The sequence below is a fragment of the Bos mutus genome, chromosome 27 (assembly GCF_027580195.1).
Source record: "Bos mutus isolate GX-2022 chromosome 27, NWIPB_WYAK_1.1, whole genome shotgun sequence".
Taxonomy (NCBI): domain Eukaryota; kingdom Metazoa; phylum Chordata; class Mammalia; order Artiodactyla; family Bovidae; genus Bos; species Bos mutus.
In genome coordinates this window covers 1,194,031-1,214,668 of record NC_091643.1, presented here as the reverse complement: position 1 = coordinate 1,214,668, position 20,638 = coordinate 1,194,031, and the positions used below count along the sequence as shown (strand labels likewise).

The 20,638-nt window shown below is 42.3% G+C and overlaps 1 protein-coding gene across 3 annotated transcripts in view; it reads left to right on the top strand.

Moving 5' to 3' along the window:
- Positions 1 to 20,638, top strand: part of ZNF385D (zinc finger protein 385D) — a 1,015,555-nt gene that overhangs the window by 902,757 nt on the left and 92,160 nt on the right. For all 3 annotated transcript variants that reach the window (XM_070364115.1, XM_070364117.1, XM_070364116.1), the window contains one exon: positions 9,073 to 9,235. In XM_070364115.1, coding sequence (XP_070220216.1) covers positions 9,073 to 9,235 — 163 coding nt within the window. The remainder of the gene's footprint in view (positions 1 to 9,072; positions 9,236 to 20,638) is intronic.

Sequence of the window (20,638 nt, the reverse complement as noted above, 5' to 3'; positions counted from 1 at the left end):
CAGTCCGTGGGGTCACGGGGAGTCGGACACGAGTCTTGCCTGCCAATGAAGGAGACACAAGATGCAGGTCCGGTCCCTGGGTCGGGAAGATCCCCTGGAGTAGCACATGGCAACCCACTCCAGTATTCTTGCCTAGAGAATTCCATAGACAGAGGAGCCTGGAGGACTAGAGTCCACGGGGCTGTAGAGTCAGACACGACTGAGAACGCATGCATTAATAAAGCCCTGCCTCAGTTTCTTCTCTGGCCTCTTATCAATTTCTAGTGATTGGAGAAGGCCAAGAACCCTGGTCAGGTTTCAGATCATGAGGACCAGCTTCCAAAACCCACCATCAGCCAGTTTCCCTTAATCAAGACCCCACCTCTGCACCCCTGCCATTAGAGGTCATGGAGGCAGCTGTCTGTATTCCCGATAAACAAAAACAGCAATTTCATGACAGAAGCTGGGAAAAATCTCTCAAATTGACTCTTTTGCTCAAATAAGTGCTATCTTATCATCCACATTAGATACTTGAAAAATTAAGTACTTGCTATTTAAAAATCCTCAAGTTTCTAGATGAGTTGAGAAGCTATGAAAAAGGTAAGTTAGTCCATCTAGATTATTTCTTCACAACCACACACTGACAGGGTAAGAAGAAAGTTTTGTGTGCTCAGTCACTCAGTCGTGTCCGGCTCTCTGTGACCCCATGGACTGTAGCCCGCCAGGCTCCTCTGTCCATGGGGTTATCCAGGCAGGAATACTGCAGTGGGTTGCCATTTCCTCCTCCAGGGAATCTTCCTGACCCAGGAATTGAACCTGAATCTCTTATATCTCCTGCACTGGCAGTTCTTTACTGTTAGTGCCACCTGGGAAATCCAAGTAAAAGTTAGATTGACCTACTGTATCTGAGAAATTTTTATATGTCTCTCTTTCTCCATGTTTATTTAGAATTTTTTTTTTCCAGTGACAAGTGGTAGTGTATAAAAATGACTTTCCCCTAGTGGTATTATCTTCTTTTTCTATTTTTCTGTTGCTGTGGCAGTTACTATTCATTTCTGTATTGAAGAGTACAGAAGACAGGAACACATTTAAAGTAAGGCATCAATCATTTGAGCTCAGAAAGAACACTCTTAATTGAATCATGTTTTTCACTTTGAGACTCAAGCAAGTGAATTTTCATTTTTATTCCTACTGTAGTCATCTACCTCTGTGTTAACTGCACAATCACAAATTAAAATAAATACTCTTTATGGGATATGTAATTAAGGAATAGAAATATCTATCTCACATCATTTTCCCTATTGAGTAAGAGAATTTGAAAAGTACATGTCTTCACATTAGAAAGGAAAATGTGTAACAATGAGCTATTCTATCTTCAAATTTCTCTTTCAAATATTTTGTTAAATATTTGAGTATTTGAGTGGACTAACTGTGAAGTAAGTAAGCCACTCTTTTGGCTTACTAGAGTGGCCTTTATTTGCCTACTGGCTAGGAGTTTCCTTCAGTTAAAAGAGCCTTACATAGATAAAGAAAAAATTTTACTCATGGCTAACACTGGATCAGTTAATACCTAAATATAATAGTGAATTAGATACTTGTTTTAGTGAAGTGTTAAGAGTTATGACACAGGGCTTTGCTTTTGTTTTTTATTTATTATTATTATTAAGCTGGTGATTCCTCCAGCCCCCACAAAATGGATCAAACCAAAACACCCAACACTGGCACAAATATTGGGGTCAGAGTTCATGCTGCAACGCGAATTAGCTTGGAGAGAAAAGATTAAATATACAGAGAGAACCACAAGGACTTGGAGAGCATTCGTGTGGAGTTTGAGAGCTATATGATTTCCAGGGCTGATCTGCTATTTTGCATTCATCCCTCTTTGATAGAAGTTCCCCAATTATGTGTGTTATCTGAGTTATTTTTTACTTGTTTTTTAAAACAATTATTGGAGTGTAGTTGATTTAGAATGTTGTGTTGGTTTCGGGTGTACAGCAAAGCGAATCAGTTAAACATATGCATAAACCCACTCTTTTTTTTAGATTTTTTCCCCTGTAGGTCATTATAGAGTATTGATTCGAGTTCCCTGTGCTATACAGCAGGTTATGGTAATTTACTTTATATATAGTAGTGTGTATTGGAGAAGGCACTGGCACCCCACTCCAGTACTCTTGCCTGGAAAATCCCATGGACGAGGAGCCTGGTGGGCTGCAGTCCATGGGGACCTGAAGAGTTGGACACAACTGAGCGACTTCACTTTCACTTTTCACTTTCATCCATTGGAGAAGGAAATGGCAACCCACTCCAGTGTTCTTGCCTGGAGAATCCCAGGGATGGGGAAGCCTGATGGCTGCCGTCTATGAGGTCGCACAGAGTCAGACACAACTGAAGCGACTTAGCAGCAGCAGTAGCAGCAGTGTGTATATGTCAGCCCCAAACCCCCAACTTATCCCTCCCCCATTTATCCCCTAGTAACCAGAAGTTAAGGGCAGAAGAATTGATGCTTTTGAACTGTGGTGTTGGAGAATACTCTTTAGAGTCCCTTGGACTGCAAGGAGATCTAACCAGTCCATCCTAAGGGAGATCAGTCCTGGGTGTTCATTGGAGGGACTGATGTTGAAGCTGATACTCCAATACTTTGGCCACCTGATGTGGAGAGCTGACTCATTTGAAAAGACCCTTATGATAGGAGGGATTGGGGGAAGGAGGAGAAGGGGATGACAGAAGATGAGATGGTTGGATGGCATCACCGACACCATGGGTTTGGATCGACTCTGGGAGTTGGTGATGGACAGGGAGGCCTGACGTGCTGCAGTTCATGGGGTCGCAAAGAGTCGGACATGACTGAGTGACTGAACTGAACTGAACTGAAGCGGAAGTTTGTTTTCTGTATCTGTGACTCTAATTTTTTTGTAAATAAGTTCGTTTGTATCCCCTTTTTTTAGGTTCCAGATATAAGTGATGTATATGTTCATCTTTCTTCACTTCATACTTCCCTCGCTCAGAATGGCAATCTCTGGGTCCATCTCTGTTGTTGCAAATCTCATCATTTAGTTCTTTTTGTAGCTGAGCAGTATTCTATATACACTGCATCTTGTTCCTTTATGCGTTCATCTGTCAGTGGACATTTAGGTTGTTTTCACATCCTGGCCATCGTGAACAGTGGTGCAGTCAGCACTGGGGTGCGTGCATCTTTCTAATGACGGCTTTCTTGGAGTATATGCGCAGGAGTGGGATTGCTGAGTCATGTGGTAGTTTCATTTTTAGTTTTCTAGGGGGGCGTCCACACTGTTCACCATCGTGGTTGTACCAACTTACATTACCACAACAGTGTAGGAGGTTTCCTCTTTCTCCAGCATTTATAGTTTGTACATTTTGTAATGGTGGCCTTTATGGCTTGTTTTTAAGGAAAGAAAATTCTGATTATTTTTCTTGAGTAACACACATTACTCACAGTTAGACATATGTAAAGATTCAATCTTCAAATTACTATATGTTAATCTGTAAAAATATAGATGTTAGCTACTTATACAGGATGGAGCTATCTCTGGAGAAAATGCACTAATATTTCGGAATGTGAGTGGTTCCGAAACTGTAGTATGCTTCAGGAAAACATGGACAGCTTTTAAAATATGGGTTGCCGAGCCTCGTACCCATAGTTTCTGATTCAATGAGTTTGAGATAAAAGTTGAGAATTTGCATTCCTTTTTTTTTTTTCAAACTCACAGAATATCATCTTATTGCTTTTTTAAAAACTGAAGTAGAGTTTATGTACAATATTGTGTTGGTTAAAGTGCACAGAACAGTTATTCATTGTTTTTTTTTTTTTTCCAGATTATATTCCATTATAGGTTTTTTTTTTTTCTTTTTTTAAATTTATTTTAATTGGAGGCTAATTACTTTACAATATTGTAGTGGTTTTGCCATACATTGACATGAATCAGCCATGGGTGTACACGTAGATATTGGGTGCAATTCTTTGCATTTCTATTAAGCTCCCAGCTGCTGCTGCTGCTGCTGCTGCTACCAGTCTTGGGACCACACTTTGAGAACTAATGCTTTATATGAATCAGACATGACTGAGCGACTGAACTGAACTGACGTGAAACTGAGAGCTGATAATAAATTAAAAAGAATCATTATAAACCTTAAAAACCTTTTCTTGGTATATATAAAAGTGATCTCTAAAATATTTACAAGCCACTGATCAGTGAGAATGCATATTGATCTTAAGCCATATGGCTGATCCTGTGCCCTTGCCCTGGATATTAGATATGAGTGAGTGTATGTAACATAAGAAAAACTGTACGGAGAAAAACACAGACTTTAAACTTTTTTTTTTTCCCCCAGGAATAGTTTGTCAATAGTTTTCAAAATAAAAATCTAAAGTAGGTGTTTTAGTTTTCAGGATACTATATTATTTTATCATTTCATGATTTTTGATCTACAAAACAGTCTAAAGTTTTGAAATCAGATAATTTTCTTTAAAAAAGAAAAAAGAGAGCTTCCGTGGTGACTCGGTGGTACAGAATCTGCCTGCCAGTCAGGAGACACAGGTTTGATCCTTGATCCAGGAAGATCGCCCACTGTGCCACAGAGCAGCTTAGTCCTGGGGCCGCAACTGGTGGAGCCCACGCACCATACAGCCCGTGCTCTCCAGCAGGAGAGGCTAAGGCAAGGTGAAGCCTGGGCAGCCGAAGGGCAGCCCTCCCTTGCCACAGCCAGAGAGAAAGCCTTTGTAGCCGGGAAGGCCCTGCACAGCCAAAAATAAATAAATATATTAAAAAAAAAAAAATTCCTGTCTTCAAGTAGTAAATCTCTTCTCTCCCCAGAGGATGGTAACTTCTTTGATAACCACTCCTTATTTTTCTGATGTTACATTTTAATAGGATTGTGTTCGTTTTGTCTTAGTAAAAATTTAATGTGACACAATTAAATGATGTCAGAAACTAGCAAAGTCCATCTTGTTCATTTTGAAATCACGGGTTTGTGAAAATTAATTGGTTACATAATCAGATATGTCTGTTTATAGTAAATGTCCTTTTTTAAAAAAAATATGTCAAGACACTTTATGCAAAAGACAGGTAGAGTAAAACTGTCCAAGGCTTTGGTGATAATGGAGCAAAAGAATACCTATTCGTTAAATTTGCAGTGGGTTTCACAGGAAAACAGTGGTTTATAACAAAACTTGTAAAATAAATGTGTGTGTGTGTGCATTTCTTTCAAAATGTTGAAGCACCTCTTTCAAATGTTAGCCATTAAGCGATTATTTTTATCTACTCTGGAACGTCAGTTGCATTTAAACTGGAAGACTTCTTGAAATGCTAAAGACAAAACTTGAAGATTGAGAATTCTGACTGGCTGCTGATGACGGATGTGGGAATGACATTTAAAGTGGCGGCACGCTTTTCTGCAGGAATGCGTGTACATATCTTTAATGTCAGCACTTGCCTCTGGGATGACACTTGTCAGATTTCATGGTGTCATGTGCTAGTTCAAGGTCGTAGTAGAGATTTTTATTGCGCAATACCTGAATATTCCACTTATGATCTAAAAGCAACTTTTTGAAGCCAAATTTGTTGGCAAATTTGAAGCCAAATTGTTGAAGCCAATTCTTCTTTTACTGTTCCCTTCTCTGGGTACTCTAGTCCCTTAATTACCTTTGAGTTTCAAAATGCAGAGTTCTGACATCTGTGATGAAGTCGTAGACTTACTTAATCTTGAAATCGTTCCTGTGAAAAATAATTGTTCACTTGCGTTGGATGGTTCCCAGGTTTCTGGAGATGACTTGACTCAGAGACTGGCTAATAAATAATAGGAGACAGCCTTGGAGGGAAAAAGGCATACTACACTGCCCAGCACCTTTCTGCCCAAAGGAAAAGCAGATGAGACCCAAAGAGGCATCTCTGGCCTACTACTGCTTTAAAAAAAAAAAATTCTCCCAGAAGGATTCCTTCCTAGGTTGAAGTTTTGTCTACAATCATAGAAAAATTAGATGTGGCTGAAAAATCTATCCAGTTCAGTGAAGTGAGATAATGAGGTAAGGAGAGCTGGATGGACCCTCTTTCCTTACACAAGAACACACCTTTAGCAACACATCTGTATCAAGATGAGCCAAGAGTTAAGGGGCTTGCATAAACCTGGATTGAGCTAGATATTATCATGGGCTTCCCCTGTGGCTCAGTGGCAAAGAATCCACGTACAATGCAGGAGATACGGGTTCAGTCCCTGGGCCAGGAAGATCCCCTGGAGAAGGAAATGGCAACCCACTCCATATCCTTGCCTGGAGAATCCCATGGACAGAGGAGCCTGGGGGGCTACAGTCCATGGGGTGGCAGAGAGCTGGACACAACTGAGTGACTAAACAACAACAGAGACGATCGTACTAAGCGAAGTAAGTCAGAAAGAGAAAGGCAGATGCTGTGCGGCATCCCTTACATGTGGAATCTAAATATGATACAAATGAACCTATCTGTGAAACAGCAACAGAATCACAGTCGTAGAGAACAAGCCGGGGGTGGCGAAGGGGGATGGGGACGGGGGAGGAACGGTGTGAGAGGGTGCGGTGAGCAGATGCAGACTGCTGCATATGGGATGGATTAACAGCAAAGGCGTGCTGTATAGCACAGGAGACTATAGTCAGTATCCTACGATAAACCGCAGTGTAAAAGAACATCTAAAAAGTCAGGATGGTGAAGCAGTGTACATAGACATAAAAATCAATACCAGTGCGATTAATGCAAGTGCAGTCCAATAAATTCTTCAAACGTAGGGTCAATGACAAAGAACACTTGAAATATCCAGAGGGTCATCTGTCTACACTGCGTTTCCAGCTCGTAGCCCCACGCCCACACCCAACACACACATACCCTGCATCACAGTCAGCCTCCGCACCGCATCACCAACCCTGCAGCATCAGTCAGCCTCCGCCCCGCATCACCATTTCCCGAAATTCTACACGCCATGGTCTCTCCATAGCATTTTGGACTTTGATGCCACTCAACCTTTATTTTTTTAATCTGTGGAAGGCTCAGTTGCTTACTTAATAGCAGATTTTTAAAAATTAAGATAATTATTATCAGAGTGCTTTGGGACTGTAATTCAGTTAACGAGTGCATATGCTTTTTGTCTTGTTTTGCTTTGCTTTTTAATATGCCAGGTCTTGACTGGGACCCACCGACGGTCGGTAATTTGATCACCCCCTTTTCCCCACAATGCCCTGAGCTATTTCACTTATCGAAAGCATGGGCTCAGCTGTATCTGTGCAGACAGTATTTGTTTTATTGATGTAAGTACAGTCTTAACTGGCAGTATTCCTTTGGAGTAACTTTCTTAATATTCAAAAGAGTGACAAGCACTTGGTCCTATGGTGTATTAAAGTCTTATCTGATTGGAAATGCCACTGAGAGTATAGGTTTGCCAGGGACCTTAAAGTATACATTAAGTGCACATTTTGAAAGTACACGCAGGGCTAGCACTGCTCATCCCGCCTGTATTTTCATATGTGTTGTATATGCAGCGTCCACTTCTGTACCAGGAGAAGGAGAGGAACCTTCCTCTAAGGGAAAGTGCGTCCTGAGCTGTCTGGAGAAGACGACTGAGTACATGTCGTGGATTTAATTGAATACAGCATCATGCCCTCAAAAGATATATCCAAAGGATTTGATTTATTAAAATAAGTGAGGCAGGAGAAAAACGGGACACCGCTCCATCCTTCAGAATAGCATCCTCCATGTAGGCTCAAACCAATCCAGTCCGTGTTCCTCAATGCACGATGACAAGCCTTAACTGCAGACTTTGACCCATACTCTGTCTTTGATGTTGTGTGTTGTTGGAAAACTGATGCCTGAGTGTCCTCTCTGTTCAAACTGTTTCTAATATACAGTTTCCTTGTCCAGTGTTCTTTCAATAAGGGTACCTAGGCCTTGAGGATACTTGTCAGAATGATGCAAATGAAGGTGTGGATTATATATTTCCCTATTTATAAAAAGAGTTTCTACCACAACACCCTCCCTACCAGAGTTGCTGTGACAGAGGACAGTGTGACTGTTATTTTCTGGCAATACGGAACGTGGAGATTGAATAAGTCACGGGAAGTGGTGTCTGCATACTTAGTCCTCCACTGCGATTTCTTCCTTGTGAGGTGGCAATTTTAAAGCTTTTGAACTGGAAAACCTTCCAATCCAAAATCTCCCTGCCTGCTTCCACCTCACCTGAAGCCATGACAGGCACCCCTCCACCAGTAAATTAATATTAATAAACACATTTTAAAGATGATGTTGTAACTCAACTAATGTCTCTCTGGTACCAAAAAATAATGTTAGGAGAATATAAATGTGGGAAAATGCAGATTTCTAAGAATTTCAGAAAGCACAAACAAAAGAATTGCATCAGCCCATGAAGTAGTCGAAACACAGTGGATCTCCCTGGCAAAGGACCAGGGCACAAAAGACCCACACGTTGCAAGGATGCCCCTGCCTTGGACTTCTCAGACTACCCTCTGTGAGAAGCAAGGAAAAGGAAAGAAGGGTAAAGCTGCCCGGCTTCCATGGCTCCATGTGGGCTCCATAGGCCTTTGCTTTTGAACTCTCACACTTCAGTCTCAGTCTCTGGGGTGCCCACTTGTGTTGTTGTTGGTGAATTCTTCCTGGTAGACACCTGTTGGGTCCTGTGTCAATAAGACCCACTGTAGAAGGAGAAAGCACATTTCCTGAGCCAAGAAGGTGAGAGCTGCTCTTTTCCAGGACCCTTGTTAATCCTGGGAGCCCAGCATCTTTGGGGACAGAAAAAATGCAATACAAACTCTCATTTCTTTCCCCCACTCCACAAAGACAGTGCTGTTGCCATGTGAGTGTGCAGCTCCACTTCTCTGAAGAGAGGCAATAGAGCACTTCTCCCTTCCATCTAGAGGTTTTAGAACTGCTTCCCATTGCTTCGTAGCATCATTCTCAGCAGAACCCCACTGATTGGCCATGGCCAGGGTTAGTTTGAATGGTACCTATTATTGAAAGGGAGTCTGTATTTGCAGTAATACAGAGAATGCCAGTTTAGAAATGAGCCTGATTGCATGGTTCATTTTGTTCTCCTTTGTAGAGCCAGGCTGCGGCCCACTACAAAGGCACGAAACATGCCAAGAAGCTCAAAGCACTGGAAGCCATGAAAACTAAGCAGAAATCTGTCACTGCCAAGGACAGCGCAAAGACTACCTTCACCTCCATCACTACCAATACCATCAATGCCAGCTCTGACAAAACAGGTTATGCCACGCTCTCTGTTGTCTTGTCCTCCTCATCCTTGTCGTGTGGGGCTCCTTCCCTGGTCTGCTACTGATGTTCCCGCCACCCTGGTTCACGCCTGACCCATCTCTCTGTGTAATGGTACTGCCCGCCCCCCACATTTTCCCAATACCCTTGAGAGACGGATGATCACTAGTAATATTGCAGATTCTGTGCTGGAAACAGTCCAATGGCTGCTTTTGAGGAACACAGGAGTCACAAGGGCATTTGAAGCCACAGCCCTTTTTGAGAAGGGCCCCTTTCAGTGTGTCTCATCTGCATCTTGTATGCAGCACCTTCTCCCAGAACTGCGTGGCAGATTTTATTTCCCTGTGAGTACACAGCAGACTATGCCAAAAGAATCGCAAAGGCCCCCGTAAGGGCATTACTACTGACAGGGCTTATCCTCATAAATCCCAAATATTGCATTCTTTTAAGTAGTGGCTGTGTGAATCTGGGCTTGTTATGGCTGGGTAACCTTCCCTCTGCATATACAGGTAAGTGTTATTGATGCCAATTATTCTTTTTAACAGTCCTCACAGTGAAATAATGGCCTCTGAAGGGTCCCTTGACATAGCTCCTCAAACAGTTTATTCATAACAAGGGAAGCCGGGGCGGGGGTGGGGCGGTTCCGTAAGCTGGCATTGTAAAATATAAGACCACTGGTCCTCAGAACTTACACAAAAGGAAAGCAGTGTGATCCATGGATCCGCCTTGAATAAATCACTTTCTAAGAACACAAGGGCTGCTACGTATCAGTGGCTTCCCAGTCCCCACAGATAGCAGGAAGCATTGATGTTGTCATCGATGGCAATGTCTTACCTGGAAGAGATCTGCTGGCCTTGGCTGATAAAAACATAAAACCAACAGCGAATGAACACAACAGATTAAAGCAACTTTATTACACGAGGTACGCCCATGAGATGTGCACAGCATCCTCAGAGGGTCTGGAGAGATGCTTGCTCCTGTGTGAGTCTGTGAGGGGTGACGGTATTCCCCCGAGTCCCCGGAGTGCATGTTATGTACCCCACGCGAGCATCACTGTGGACGCAGTCTGCCTCCTCTGTGAGGACCCTGTGTCTCCCCAGAGTGCATGTTATGTACTCCACGCGAGCATCACTGTGGACGCAGTCTGCCTCCTCTGTGAGGCCCCGTGTCTCCTCTGAAGCCGGGACGTCTTGTTGCCTCTGTGCCCTGGCACCGGCCTGATGGGCTGTGGGTGCTGAGGAAACTGTTGGCTGGATTTTCTCAGCCTTTTAATTCTCTGATTCATCCAATTTTGTGTCCCAACATATAAAAGGAAAAAAAAATTGTCATGTTCATTTCTTTGAAGGTCTGAGTAAGAGCTGAATCATACCATCGCATTAGTTCAGATGTAAGACCTTGTATGGAAAACATTACCCTTTTCTCTGTTAATTGAAAATTCACTGCCTTATTTTGGGGACTGTAGGAGAAGTCATGAAGCAAGTGAGTGTCATTTTTCTCCCAGATATTGGGGCACAAACTGGGATTCCCTAAAGCCATGCTCGTCACAAAGATCTACATTTCATTTGCAAAATGATGGTAGATAGGAATAATAAAGATGTAAATTTTATGTAAAAGATTTGATATACAAAGATGAGTTTGATGTCCAGACTTTGATGTAAATTTTTGCTTGCTCTCAAACTTTTCTATTCCTAGACATTTTTATCAATAATGGCTGTTTGGGTTACTTTGACATCTCTTTAAAATGCAAAAGAATCCCTCTATACTGAGAATGAGCACCATGTAATATATATACATACATATATGTATACACACATGTATATATATATATATACACATATATATGTACATGCTGAGTAGAACTGCTCATTTGGCTTAAGAAAGGCTCCCTTGTGAGTTCATTTTTATTATTTAAATGAGTTGTGAATGCATACCTCCATCCCTCACCTTAGGGACTAGAATGGAAAGGATCACAGCCACTAGGGCTCTGTCTTCTAAGAGGATGAGTGGAAACTAGTTGGGGTTGGGTAGTGGGGAAGAGCTGACATAAAACAGACAGATTCCCAGTGGAGACCCCAGCCTCACCTAGTGGTTGGAGTGTGCTGAAGTGGTGAAGGGCCCTTACTAGCTGGAGCTGGAGAAAATGTCAGAAGCCAGAGGGAGAATAAAGTCTGCAAAGTTATCTTAAAGCCAAAAGAAGGAGGAGATGGATGTCTGGAAGGTCTCTGCCTTTCTGACCCATGGGGGCCTCTACTTGCAAAGAGACAGATCGTATAGGTTGAAACACTGATAATCCCAGCACACTCACTGGATATCTTAGGCCAAAGTCTAACCTTCCCTGGCATTTCTGCAAAACCACCTATGAAAAGTAGTCCAGAAAGCCCTTGGAATATCATAGATTCTCATCCCATTTTATTGCAATATGAATCCGAGGCCCCTGTGCTGGCAAACTGGAGTTTTCTTAAAGCTCTTAGCTGTCCTTTTTATTACTGTCTGTGTCCTCATACTGATTAGAAAGGAATACAACTCTGGAAACACAATGGGTCTCTGAGCTAGTTTCTTAGAATAATTAAATAAGTATTTAATTATTTATTTAATCTCTTCTTGGAGACAGAAGGAGAGAGAAGAGTCTGAAATCAGGGACCCTGTATGTTTTAATAATAACAAATTGTAACTTGCTTAACATACAAAGTTGTGAGCAGCTGGAGGCTGATCACTGAATGGTGTCTCCTGCTCACCACTGCATTTTTTAAAGGCAATTGGTTTATATATATATATATATATATAAAAATTTGGCAAAATTAGTGAAAGTGATTTAACCTTTCTATACATTTTATGCATGCATTAGTCACACAACTTTGCAAATTTATATATATATATATATATATATTGGTATATATATACCAATTGCCTTTAAAAAATGCTTGAGTATACAGTGATTTGATAAGAGAAGGTTGGGCAACAATAGTAAAAAAAAAAAAAAAAAACCAGCAAGAAGTGGTGTGGACTTGAATTTAAAAATTGCTTTGTCTTCTCTAAAATACAAGAAATAGACTACTCATGAAAAAATATTCTCATTCCAAATCTACTTATTAAAAAAAAATTAGACAAATAATTCCTTTGAAATTCCTATATCATGTATTTTTAATTGCTGTCTTAGGCTAACAAATATCTGACATGATCCACTGGCTAAACTCTTAGTCCCTGGACTTTCCTGATTTTGGAATTCTCTTCCATCCCTTCAGTCTGCAGGCTGCAGTGGTGAGCAGTAGATGCCATTCAGTGATCAGCCTCCAACTGCTCCCAGAAAGCCTTCTTTCCCTGCTGCTAAGCAAGAGCACACTCCTTGACAGCAATGCTTGATTTCAGCTCTTTCAATCTAATGAGGAGTGCTAGATTGGTGGATTTAACACAGAAAAATTTACAGGCAAAAATAAAAATTTTTTAAATATTTGGAACACTCAGATTTGTTGGTATGGGAGGGTGATTACTGTTCATTATAGAATATTTCAAGGAGCAAATATTTCCAAAGTTGACCAGAATAACTGTCTGATCTAATAACTGTTTTAGGATTTTTAATTATTTATTTATTTTAAAATTGAAGCATAATTGATTTTACAATGTTGTGTTAGTTTCAAGTGTACAGGTGTGTGTATATATATGTATATATGTACATATATATATATATTCTTTCAGATTTTTTTTTCCTTTATAGATAATTGTAAGATATTGAGTATAGTTCCCTGTGCTAAACAGTAGGACCTTGCTATTTATCTGCTTTATATACAGTAGTGTGTATCTGTTAATCCCAAACTCCTAATTTATCCTTGCCCTTATGTTCATGCAAATTCTTAATACAGAAAAAGTAATCATGATATTAAGAAATTATGCTTAAAGTAACTTGGGAAATGTAACTCCATTGGCTCTTTCTGTGAAATGACAGTTCACAATTGTTGGATTAAGTCTCGTTGGTCGGAAGTCACCCTCTGGTCTTTCTTTACTTTCCCTTCCTGGAGACTTTTATTCGTTTCCATGATCTGTCCGTTAGTTAGGCTAGGTGACACTGCAGTAACAAGCCACGGCTTTTACAGCCGCTAATGATCTCTCACACCCCATGTAGCAGCCCTGCTGTCTTTCCCATGTTAATTTAACTCTGGGGCCAGGCTGATGAAGCGGTCACTACGTGAACATCACCAGTTCTTTGGAAGAGGGGAAGAGAAGGGTGTGAATCAGTAGACTTTTACAGTTTTTTAATGGGAGTGACACATAACTCTTCTCTCGCTTTCCCTGGTGAGCTGCATGGTCAAGCCTGGTTGTAAAGGGCGGAGAGGGATATTCTCTTCTGGGAAGGGAGGCAGCTAATAGTGAGCAATAAAGCATCACTTCCCACCGTGGCTCCCACTGCCCCGTGCTTGAGTCTCAGCGGCCGCACCTCAGCTTTGTCCTCCTAAGACCTGACCTGACCTCTGTGGCTTATGGGTCACTCACTTGGGTGGGTTGGCAGCACTTCTGTTTTGCAAGTTCAAAAAAAAAAAAAAAAAAAAGCCTAACTGACCATCCCCTCCAACTTTCTCTCCCTGCTGTCTTTCCAAGCCCTGCAGCCTGTAGATCTGAAACCTTCGGGCTGCTGTAGCCTCTGCCTCCTGCCTCAGTCTGTGCGTCTCCTTAGTGGCCGGAACGCACTCTCCTCATGTTCCGAGGAAGCATCTTTCACCCTTGCAAGCATGATTTCTCCCCATGTCCTGGCCTCATGGATCTCTGTTTTTACCCTTACACTTGCCTTCAAGTCAAAGTGTTAATCACTCAGTCGTGTCCGACTCTCCCCATGGACTGCAGCCCACCAGACTCCTCTGTCCATGGGATTCTCCAGGCAAGAATACTGGAGTGGGTGGCCATTGCCTTCTCCATGGAATCTTCCCAACCCAGGGATCGAACCTGGATCTCTCACATTGGCAGGCGGCTTCTTTACCATCTGAGCCACCAGGAAAGCCCCTACAGTTGCCTTAGTCTCCGTGCAAATTCAGCGGCCTCCATCCGGGGCCCTGACAACCGCACCCTTCACCCCCCGCCCGTTTACAGGAGCCAGTGTGAGTCCGAGCGCTCACCCGCTCAGAAAGCTTCAGGGAGCCCGTACGCTGGACCTCATGGTCCCCCGTGGTTTGACCGCAACCTACTTTCTCAAACGTTTTTTCGGTTATTTCCCTGCAATATTCTTCTCTAGAGACCGATCCCCCTGTGCCTTTGTATCTAATACTGTGCTTCTAAATTTCTCCCTGAAAAGTGGGTCACTTTTCTCTTCTTCCTCCTGCCTGTGAAGTCCCAGAAGAATCCATACCTCCCTGGCTCCCCTATCCTATTCTTGCTCAAATATAATTTCCATGTCTTGCCTATTTCTGTTGTCAGATGACATGCTCATTTAGAAGACACACTTGCCCAGTCCTTTTACTTATCCTTTTTTCTTTGCAGAGCACTTTTATATAACAGATAGCTTGAAAACTTGAAGCAATCAGTTTTCCTTTTTTGTTCTTGAATTAAAGCAAATCTTTGGATGTTATTAGTGAATATCTAATTCCATGAAAGAACAATAATTCTCATTCATCCAAGGAATTATAAGATATTGCTCAGAGAATTTTGGAGTTGCAGGTTTTCATAATGGTCAAGTCTCACCCCTAAAGTTTGCTTCCTGTTTTTTTTTTTTCCTTCTGAGATTCTTCAGTTACACAAGTAAAGAAGATTTGACATTTCTACTGTCCCTTCAGTGACTATCAATCAGGAGTTAATTAGTTGGTTGAGATTTTAGATTTATGTTAGCCATCTTGGCTTTCCAAGTGGCTCAGTGATGAAAGAACCCACCTGCCAATGCAGGAGGTGCAGGAGACATGAGTTCAATCCCTGGGTTGGGAAGATCCCCTGGAGGAGGGCATGGCAACCCACTCCAGTATTCTTGCCCGGAGAATCCCATGGACCGAGGAGCCTGGTGGGCTACAGTCCATGGGGTTGTAGAATCACACACGACTGAAGTGACTGAGCCCAGCATACAGCACTTAGCACGTCTACTTGGTACAATCTGAGAACCTTTCTCCCTGGTTCTATCACATAATTCTTTCAAGTTTCAGAAAATTGCAAATATTTTCATTAGGTAAAGCTACTTTGTTACAAGTTAAATTTGCCCTTTTCACTCTTACAATTCAATCTTCTTTGTATCAATTTCCCCTGGTCTGTCTTTTGGGAAATCCAAAATTATCATCCAGGATGTTTTACTCACCTGACTCAAAGGTCCCAAGGGTGAAATACTTTTGAATCTATTATTGAAAATGTCTGTGAACGCAAAGGAGTGTTTATTCACTCTGAACTAGTAATTGATTCCATGTATTTATTGGAATTCAAATTACTTACACTTAGAATGTTGAATACTTTTCTAATGATAAAGAAGATGTTTGATGTAAAATGCTAGCCAATGACTGTAAATAAATACATTAGGAAACAAAACCTCTATGGGAATGTCAGTCAATTTTATTAGGTCACATAGTCTGGAGTGTCTCCTCTGAGCATGACCCTCTCAAGCCTGCTGTTTACATCAGGCTTAGTGGCAGACAGAGTTAGGCACATGCTGTTTTTGCCTTTCCATTTAGGTTGAATCTAAATCACAAGAAGGAAATGTCACCCCACTCCAGTACTCTTGCCTGGAGAATCCCATGGATGGAGGAGCCTGGTAGGCTACAGTCCATGGGTTCACAAAGAGTGGACATGACTGAGCGACTTCACTCACTCACTCAAATCATGAGAATGGTGCCCTGGAAATAAAAGTGGTAGCTGAGTAGTCTGTAAGGAAAAGCCAGTCCGGTGTCATTTAGAAAAGAGACAGTTTTTAGCGAGGACGAGTGGGACTTAGCTTTGTTTCTGTTTTCATAAGGACGACGGGAAGAGTTTGCCTTTCTTGACAAAGGCTTCAAACAAAGGTCCCAAATGTTGAAAGTTATAACAGAATACAGGTTGGGCTTAACATCAGAAAGCCATGCATTGGAGAAACTGTGTTATACTTTGTACATACAGTACAGTATGGGATATATTAGATGGTATTTAATTATGTAAATGTGTTATACATATATTTGCCAATAAGCAAGATTCTGTCTTTATTACATGTTCCTGAAACACCCCACTGCACCAGGCCTTCATTATTAGCCTTGCACATTTTCTTTCAGAAGAGAGACACAAGCTTCTGTGGCTTACGAACCCATAGCTCTGTTGACCTTTCAGAGGCAATACGCAGTGATTTGTAAGCAGACACATTTCTATCAGCACTTAGCTCTAGTGGAGTGGTGTACACACGCCCCTCTTGGCAGAGTGGACATTGTGCTAGCTCCCGGGGTCTTTCTTTTCTGGCCCATTCTCCCAAACAAAGACTCCCTGGGACCATCACTGCTATGGTAAAGGACCCCTTTGCAAGCATCTTGGCGAGGAGTTGAAGTACCGTCGTGAGAACACTGATGCCTTAAGTGTTTTTTCTTTTCTTAGCCCTGGCTCAGGACATGCTTCAGATTGGTCAAAGAAAGAGACTTTATCGAGTGTTCCCTGATCAAGATGCATGATAAGTACCAGCAGAGTGTACTAGGAGCAGATTTCTAGCGAGATTAATACAGGGAAGGGGAATTCAGAAAGGAAACACACACACACACACTTCTGATGCTTATTTGAATACTGTGGTCCTGGGATCCTTGTGTGTGAATCAGTGATGACAGATTGTACATTAAAGGTGGCTGGAAATCACAAATAATATTCTAGTCTGTCCTCTGTGTGCCTGAGGAAATCACTATGAATGGTATTTTGCTGATAAAAGCTTTGACCCAGTGCATTATAGAAACCCACTCCTGGAATCAGAGAATTTCACAAAAAACTCCTCATCTGGACAGGAACATGTTGTCTTCCCAAACATAATGAGTGAGTGGAGCTGTGTGTACCTGAATCTCTGAAGGACCTGCCGTCTGTCTGTGGTCAGGGGCTGGGGTATGAGTGCCTGATGGGGGGGAATTAAGACTAAATTGACAAGATAGACATAATTTATGTTATGTTTCAAAGAAACAGGGTGCTTGACTCTTGTGTGTGACTGTGTGTATCTTTCCACACTGCATGTGACTGTCTTTCTTTAGGAGAAATAGCAAAACTACAAAACAAATAGAAAGCTGAACACCTATCTTTTAACAGTATCTATGAAATACCAGACATCTGGATGAATTTTACGGACTAAATTAAAACTCCCAGTGGCTTTATCTACAGCTGTCAGACTTCTGGAAACATCTGTGTCTACATGTGTACTTGTGTGTGGTTTTTAAATTAATGGAGGGATTTTTTCCCCTATTTTTATGTTCTTCTTAGGAATTGAGTGGACATAAGCTTCCATAAGGACTTTCCAGGGGGTGCAGTGGTAAAGAATCCACCTGCCAATGCAGGAGATGGAGGAGAAGTGGGTTCTATCTCTGGGTCAGGAAGATCCCCTGGAGGAAGAAATGGCTACCCACTCCAGTATTCTTGCCTGGAAGATTCCATGGACAGAAGAGCTTGGCGGGCTACAGTCCATGGGGTCACCAAAGAGTAGGACATGACTAAGTGACTAAGCACACCTCACATCACACAAAGCTTATACAAAATATTTCAATGGCAAAATAATGATTCTTAATGTAGACTCTTAACTATAACACAAAAGTTCAACAGTGATCAAACATGAGAGAACATGAAATGAGCACATGTAAAAATCACATGGACCGTTAGACAAGTTTGTCTCCAAAGTGGGAAAGTGAAGGGTGGGATATCTACTAGTAAAGGACGTGAAACAAATGTGAAACAAAGCATGTTCACAGCAGATTTCTCACAGGCAAGCGACATAAAGCTTCTATTGAATTCTTAGTAAAACACAAACTGAAACAGATATTTAAATTAAAAATTATACTTGCATTTATGTTCTATGAATTCCAAACTCTTAAACACAGGCACTTACTCCTTGGAAGGAAAGTTATGACCAACCTAGATAGCATATTCAAAAGCAAAGATGTTACTTTGCCAACAAAGGTCCATCTAGTCAAGCCTATGGTTTTTCCAGTGGTCATGTATGGATGTGAGAGTTAGACTGTGAAGAAGGCTGAGCACCGAAGAATTGATGCTTTTGAACTGTAGTGTTGGAGAAGACTCTTGAGAGTCCCTTGGACTGCAAGGAGATCCAACCAGTCCATTCTGAAGGAGATCAGCCCTGGGATTTCTTTGGAAGGAATGATGCTAAAGCTGAAACTCCAGTCTTTTGGCCACCTCATGCGAAGTGTTGACTCATTGGAAAAGACTCTGATGCTGGGAGGGATTGGGGGCAGGAGGAGAAGGGGACGACAGAGGATGAGATGGCTGGATGGCATCACTGACTCGATGGACGTGAGTCTGAGTGAACTCTGGGAGTTGGTGATGGACAGGGAGGCCTGGTGTGCTGCGATTCATGGGGTCGCAAAGAGTCGCACACGACTGAGCGACTGATCTGACTGAACTGAAACACAGCATCAGATCTTTTCTTTCTTTTTGGACTGTGCTGTGTGTCAGCTGTGGCACATCACTCTCTAGTTGCAGGCTTCGTTGCTTTGAATCGTGTGGAATCTTAGTTCTGGGACCAGGAATCAAACCTTCATCCTCTACATTGCAAGGTGTATCTTAACCGCTGGAAAACCAGGGAAGTCGTGCTTCAGGAAATTTTATCATCTGTCCCTTGCCTCCCATTGCTCAAAGTCTTTCTCGCCTCTCCTGAACTCTAGGAGGGTTCAACTCCAACAAAATTACTTGAGGACCCCAGGCAAGGCCTCCAAATTCTGGGGCTTGGAGAGGTGCTCCTTGTACTTCACCACCCCACGCGTCTCCATGCACAGAGGACGCCCGTGTTACACGCTGATCAATGTGCATGGACAGACACAAACCTGGGCAGAGGATCCGGGCTTCTGTGCCAGCCCTGTCCCAGCACCTGTGGAAACTGGATCTTCCTACTTGTCAATCCCACCACAACTTTACCTGCTTGGTGGACCATACGCCTTTATCCCATATGCTTTATTCAGCCACTGAGAGCTTCACATTAAAACTGTCCATAAACAGGGCCTTCCGAGGTGGTCCACTGACTTAAGACTCTGTGCCCCCAGTGCCGGAGGCCTGGGCTTGACCCCTGGTCAGGGAACTGGATCCCACACGCTGCAAGTAAGACACGATGCCGCCAAATACACGCGTACATATGCGGTTAAAAATGAAACTGTCCGTAAACAGCGAGGCAGTCCTTTCCATCTCAGCAGCAGCATCCCAGGACTTCTTTTAACAGTCCAAGCTAACACACTCCCAGAACGTCTAGTGACCGTTTCCATGCCTAGAGTCAGTACATTTTACTAATTGAACTCCCAAAACGTCTAGTGACCGTTTCCATGCCTAGAGTCAGTACATTTTACTCATTGAACTCTATTACTTGTACTTTATAATGCAAATCAAAGATATTAGCCAGTGTAGCTCAGAATTTGAATGCACAACCCTTGAGTTGAACATGTCTCAGAGACAGCATGAAATTAAGTTGCTATTTTAATTATCATAATTGCATTCAGAGTCATCCCTAAATTTCCCTGCTACTTCAGTTTCTCATGAGAACTAAGAACATGTTTAAAAGCTCTGTTGAGTTAGATTGACGCTGCACTAACTAAGTTGTGTCCCTGGAATCAGGTTAAATTTGAGGGCAGGGGGCGTGTTTAACTGCGTAGGGTGGAGCCTGGGCCCTGCAGCCAGCGCCCAGCATTCGCTTTGCTTCGGCTGTGGCTCAGTCTGTAGACAGCCTTGCCAGTAGCTTACACTTACGTGATTGCTTGAGTCAGTCACCCCCAGATTATACCATTTGGAGCCTGGCCGAACTCCAGCGTGAAGGTCAAGATGCCGCATGTGTAGCCGTCAGGATACTGACCCCTTTGGACCTTATCTTGCTTTTTGCCCAGCTTTCTGTTTCCTTACCAACTCTCTAGTAGAATTCAGGAAATCCAGATTAAAAAAATAATGCATTTCTTTCATGCTGCCCAGGGAGTAGAACATATGGAAAAGAAAATCTTTCCCATCCTTCTCTGAACTGGTCAGAGATTTGAGCATTTGATTCTTGAACTCTAGGGTACTTATTAGTTCTTTGGTTCACCTATTCATTCGCTCCTACTCATTCCTATTCAAATACTTTTGCGATATTAAAGATAACTGCGGGGTTGGGTGGAAAGTGAGGTGCAGAACAGGAGTGCTCCTTGCAAGCTGTCTCCAGTCTGGCTCAGGAAAACAAGAAACAAACCCCAAATATAATCCAGGGAGGAAATGACTCATCAGGAGACAATAGCAAATTTAGGGCCACAGGAGTCCAGAGCAAC